This window comes from Triticum aestivum, chromosome 4D (genome assembly GCF_018294505.1).
Source record: "Triticum aestivum cultivar Chinese Spring chromosome 4D, IWGSC CS RefSeq v2.1, whole genome shotgun sequence".
Classification (NCBI taxonomy): Eukaryota; Viridiplantae; Streptophyta; class Magnoliopsida; order Poales; family Poaceae; genus Triticum; species Triticum aestivum.
Window position 1 is genome coordinate 4,526,480 of NC_057805.1, and position 6,201 is coordinate 4,532,680.

At 43.6% G+C, this 6,201-nt stretch overlaps 1 protein-coding gene across 1 annotated transcript; it reads left to right on the top strand.

Annotated features, from left to right (window-relative positions):
• Positions 1 to 1,506: 1,506 nt before the first annotated feature.
• Positions 1,507 to 4,465, top strand: LOC123099322 (histidine-containing phosphotransfer protein 2-like). The gene is made up of 6 exons (XM_044521498.1): positions 1,507 to 1,673; positions 1,780 to 1,895; positions 1,983 to 2,051; positions 3,142 to 3,213; positions 3,614 to 3,686; positions 4,121 to 4,465. Exons 1-6 carry the CDS (start codon positions 1,614 to 1,616, stop codon positions 4,157 to 4,159), a joined length of 429 nt encoding a protein of 142 aa, XP_044377433.1. The 5' UTR covers positions 1,507 to 1,613; the 3' UTR covers positions 4,160 to 4,465.
• Positions 4,466 to 6,201: the final 1,736 nt, after the last annotated feature.

The following is a 6,201-nucleotide window of genomic DNA, read 5'->3' on the forward strand; positions in this document are numbered from 1 at the left end:
TACCATCTCTTTAATTCTTGTTTCAATACCATTAATTAATTATAATGCTTGATTAATTATTACCTGATTAAATTCAATTCTCGTAAAGGCCCTGAAGCAGGCGCCGGGGACTGATCTGTGTGCATTCTACGTTTGCGAGAACATTCGCATGATGGCATCCGAAAGGAGCAGATCTCAAAGACAGGACTGGGTACGTTTGTCAGAACACTATTCACAATTTTTACACCATTATCGATATCTAGTCACACAACTAATACACATGCATATTGATCTCCTTCTTAACAGTTCAGAGAGGTGCGGGAGTAGCTCCTATCAACGGAGCGCATACTAGCACTTCAAGAGGAAATAGCGGGATTTTTGCTTGACCAGGTCATAGATCCTAAAGGAGAATACTATTACCCGCTACCGCCCCCATGAACCACTTGTCATCGTGCTCCGAAGGCACCAAGGCAACATGTAGGAGAAATTGTATATATATATACATGTGTATGTGTGAACAATTAATGGTGGTTGTGAGACATTCGATTATATATGCATAACGTGTAAAATATTTAGTATCGTAAAATACCAGCAAACAAAAAAGAATTAAATGAAAAACACAAGATTAATGAAAAATAAAAATTAAAACCAAAACCCCCCAAACATTTAGTACCGGTTGGTGCTACCAACCGGTACTAATGGTCTACCAGCATCCGGGCCTGGCTCGTGCCACGTGGTGGCACTTTAGCGCCGGTTCGTGCCGAACCGGTAGTAAAGGGGGGGCCTTTAGTCTCCACTCTTTAGTGCCGGTTGTAGAACCGGCACTAAAGGCCCTTACGAACGTGCGCTAAAGCCCGGTTCTGCACTAGTGTTAGTTAGTTGGTCAGGTAAAGGCTGGCCAAGCCAATGATGCTTAGCTGGTCTTTTTGGATGATTAGCCGCACCGGGACTGAGACACGGCCTGGACTCCCATGGGAGGCAGCAGTGGGGAATTTTGAACAATGGGCGAAAGCCCGATCCAGCAATATCTCGTGAGTGAAGAAGGTCAATGCTGCTTGTAAAGCTCTTACGTCGAGTGCGCGATCATGACAGAACTCAAGGAAGAAGCCCCGGCTAACTCCATGCTAGTAGCCGCCCTAAACAGGGGGCGGGCGTAAAGGGCATGTAGGCGGTAAATCGGGTTGAAAGTGAAACTGTGGAAGTCATAAAAAAATGGCGGAATGCTCTCGAAACCAATTCACTTGAGTGAGAGAGAGGAGAGTGGATGGTCTTCTATTCGTTCCTATAAACATTGTGAGGGACTAAAGTTTTTTCTTTTAAAAGGAAAAGAGACTAAAGTTGAAATAGACGCTCACTTCCATGAACACGTGGACACACAGCCGGTGGCTCCATGCATGCATGCATCGCACGCATTACGCACGCGGGCCGTTTCCAAGCTAACTAATGGCGCCCGGCCGACGACGCAGTACAGCTAGTAGAGCACTCGCTGCCAAACGCCTACGTGAGAGACCCTCGTGAGGCCAGCTATACAACCTCCGCTCCTCATCCCGTCCTCGTTCACTCCGCAGCCGAATTCACCCGTCTCCACCGCTCAGTCCCCCGGACCGGACCGCCGGACCTCTCCTCGCCTTGCCATGGCAGCAGCAGCACTGAGGGCGCACCTCAACGATCATATCGCCAGCATGTACACCGATGTGAGGCCCTTCCCCTCCACTCTAGTCGTGTGGTTGTGGACTTTGGCCTGGCTGGCCGACTAACTTGGCCTTTGCCTTTGCCTTGGCATGATCGACGTCGATCCAGGGTGTGGTCGACGAGGACACGTTCGAGGAGCTGCGGGACGAGGGCACCGCCGCCGAGGTCTCCCGCCTCTTCATCTACGACGCCTCCGATATCATCGACGACATCGACACCCTGATGTCCGCCTCCACACCCTCTATCATGTCTCCCTCTGCTCTCTGTCTCGGGTACTGACTCATCTTAATTATCTGCTCTGGAAATCGCAGGGAGGAGCCCGAAGTGGACTTTGACGAGGTGGAAGCCCTGACGCAGCAGCTCATGCGGTGCACCTCCAGGTGATGACCATCATAAACCCTTTCTCTCTCTTCCACCTGCTTATTTTTAACTCTATGTATGTTTGCCCGCTGCGTCAATGTCATGCGATTGAGATCAGTTTATTATACTGGGCAAAGCTATTTGTCGGTTGCACTGCCCCATAGGCGTAAGAATCGAGTTTAGTTGCGTTTAGTGTAACGGAGTTACCGGTATCCCGATTAATATCAATGTTATGATGAGGATAAATTGTTGTCGTTTTCGGAATATTCCTGGTATTAATGATCTGCTATTCTGTGTATTACTAATGGTGGTTTTTCTGGTATTAATGATCTGCTATTCTATGTATCTCTAATTCTGTTTTTTCAAGTTTGTCCATGGCATCGATGTTGTTTTTTATTTGGATGTGTCGGCACGGGGTGTGTACCTCACGACACGGCCGCACAATTGAGGTTCGTGTCGTTTTACAGGCATCGTATAGCCATAGGTAGAAGAGCCGAGTTTAGTTATATATCGTGTAACGAAATTGTTGGTATTCTTCCCAATGTTAATCAAATCGTCTCGCTTGGCGAAGGGAATTGTTGTCGTTTTGCAAACGTTTGTTCTACTATCGTGTTTGTTCTTCGGGCAATGCCATTATTCTAGGCCGAGATGAAAAAAATATCGTTTCATAAGCATGGCCGGTATTAATGATCTGCAATTCTACATAACGCCAATGGCCATTTTTTCTGTTTCTCCATTGGAACGGTGTTGTTTCTATTCAGATTTGTCAGGTGCAGGGTGTGTACGTCATGGATGTCATTTGGGTGTCGTATATCGAAAATTAGAAGACCTCATTTTAGTTGTGTCTCGTGTAGCGGAATTGTCGGTATTCATGACAATTTCATGGTTCGGCAAGAAAAACTTTGTCTCTTTGTAAATATTTCTGGTACGACTGATCTGCTATTGCACGTGACGGCAATGGCGTTTTTTTCTGGTTCATCAAACAATTTATGGAGTTGACAATCATGATTGGAAATGGCTCCTTGAGGATATTATTGAGTTGACGTCTCAATTTATACTAAGTTTGATAAGTTCCTAATTTTCTGATCTGCATTTTTTTGCATGTTTCAGTGTTGGTGCACAGCAAGTGAACCTCGCCTGCATGAACTTCGGCAATTTCTATGCCATAAAATACATACAAGGGTCAGAACTCAATAGCTTATTACATATGTTACACAATAATTATTCGCAACATTGTTTTTCAATGTCTCTATGTAAACCTGACAGCTCATGTTGTCTTTTCTGTCGTTATTTTCAGCTCATATACCAATCTAACATTGTTAAGAAGTATCCTGATTTGCTTTTTCACTTCATCTGCAATCACGTTATTGATATTACTCGGTTCACTATCTGAATATGCTACCCTTTGATGCTTCTCTTGTATATTATTGGCTCTAGACTTCTGTTTATAGCACAACTAAATTCTTATATCGCTAGAGATTTTTCTTTTTTGAAATATAGGGTTACAATTTTTGAACCATTTCATCTGAGTTCTGTTAACCTCTTCAGAATTTGACAATGTGGTATTTTTGCATTATTTTAGGTGTCTCTTGTCATTGGATCTTGTTAGGAATGAGTTCTATATTGTGCGGCATGAGTTGGAGGTCATGATGCAGGTAACACCTTATGTGCCTAATGTTGGATTTTGATACCAACTTCCCACTAGTTTCATAACACATAGATTAGTCATATTAAGATAGAGAAAAGGGAACAATATCTTTAATCCTTAATCTAATTCTTTTGACATTTAGATTTGGAGCACTTAGTTTGAGGCCGAAAAGTCTCATTTAGCCATCAAATGATTATGTGTTAATTTTGTCATCATGTTTGGTAGATGCACAGGGTAGCTCAAAAAAGTGGTAGAAATTTTTTGTTTCCCAATTAAATTAAGCTTCGCCAAATGCCCAAATAAGAAACTAGCTCAGTTGGAATATGGCAGATTAGTGAAACCATGTGACTTGAGCACCATTATGTGCCATAGACCTATCTTAATCATTTTTCGGAAGGTACTTTTCTTAATCATTGACCTATTATTCACCTTTTGATGCAGCTCGAAGAGCAGATTGCGGCATGTGGTCCTAACTCTTAAGTAGCGGCAAGTGAAGGGAAAAGAGCGTGGCCCCATGCAACCCCTTGCATTATGTGTTCCATGTGTCTCCGAAGATGTAGCGGTTTTCAAAGGGTGTCTAGCACTAAAGGGTGCGCGTAAAACTTAGATGAATATTCTCGCGTCGGAACTTTGGGCTCGTAACGCTGTGAACGGGAACTGTTGTCGTGTGTTGATGTCAGTGTGAAGTCCATATTCTAGTGTGTCGTGGATGTGTGCCCCGCCTACGGGCTGTGTGTAAAATCTATACCTGCTTGTTTGGTCTTCTAGTGACTTTGTTTTGCTGTATGTTCTGTTTGGTTTTCTCTATAAGCAAGTCTTGTTGTTGGTTGCTGTACCCAGAGTGTAGCCAATTAACATATTTGGGCATGTTAAACATGACTTTTCGGTCTGAAATTTTAGCGAGGCCTTCTTATAAGAGTACGACGGCACCACGTGCAGTAGCTGGAGGAGGGAAAAAACAGAGGGGATGGTCTGCGAGGTCACATCCAGGGATCACAAAGCTGTCGGTTCACGAGACGGCGTGAAGAGGATCTCTAGGATTAGGTATGTTTGCATTGGTATGAAAAGTCTGGGCTAATTAAGTCATCAATTACAGCTCCAACGATGATCGCAGGAACATCATAGTAATCCTAGTCCCCAAAGTTATTTAGACTACCCTGAATCACCAACTGGGCAAGAGAACAAGTGGCCATCTTCGTCGTTCTCCTATAGTGGCTGATCTCACATGTTGCGAACCATGTTCTGCTCTGAAATTTCGGGTCTTGGATGGCAGTAGAAAGTGTTGTTATTCATCGCCATGGCTAGCCGATGCTCATACACCCTTCCTTCCATGACTGCTATCGCTTCTCATGCCGGCTCGCCGACTAGGGTATGGTTGCTTGATGAAAAAAAACTCTACCACGCACCAAATTTGGATCCCGCTTTCTTATATATGTGCCAAAATTTCGGTACAACCACGCTCCACATACAACTCAATTTTTTCCTTCCAGAGTGGAGGAAGTGGACACTTTGTGGGACTTTTAGTAGCAAATTTTCCATACAGATAGAGGCGCCTATCAAAAAGATACTCCAAAGGCTTCAGGATCACATTCTCATTAGCTGAAGAACACCTATGCTAAACTACATTAAGTGAATTCAAATCAGGCCTTTATTACCTAGTCCATAGCCTCAGCAGCCACAATGTCAGAGTACAAAGAGGAAAAACATGAAACCAAGTTTTACACAAATTATCCAGGCAACCTTCCCTTGACAAGATGCGATCAGCCCTATTAGTTGTTCTTCTATTCCACTTCATCCGATGCTCTTCTAAATCAGATAACAAGTCCATTATGTATTCGCAGAGAGGCCCAATCTTGGGGAGGTTTAGTCTACAGAGTTCAGCGCTATAACACACCCTGATTGTCGTCAATGAATACAATTGTTTGCTCAAGTATGTTGTTTGAGAGTAGTTGATGGCCTGGCAAGTTGGAGAGAATAATTCTTTCCTTGATGATTTCTCTTACAAAGATCAAACATATATGTCGAGGGAGAGAGAGCTGACTCCCTTGGAATGTAGGCATGCAGGCCATGTTCATTGGGAGATCCTAACACTGGTGCAGAGACGTCCTATACAAACAGTTCTCCGTGTTATGGAAGGTCCCCGTTCTCATGTTTTTTTTACTTTACAGTGCTTAGAAGTTGAGGTTTGAAAAAATCTAGCCCAGAACATAATTCATCAAAAGTCATGGCATTTTGAAACTTTAGTCATAACAAGATATGAAATATCAGACACAAAAAGAGAGTGCCAGACAAAAACACAAAAAGAAGCAAAAAATAAAGAAGTGGCACAATATTTACCGTTCGTTGATAAGTCTCCAACATATCTATATTTTTTTATTGTTCCATGCTATTATAGCCCAACAGCCCCATCCTCTACTCCATTGATGCGTCCACCGGGCGAGATCGGTGGTGTGCCATCCTGACATTACAGGGTCCAGCCCCCCATCTCAATTGTGATTCCTGGATCAGCAGGGAGACCTCCT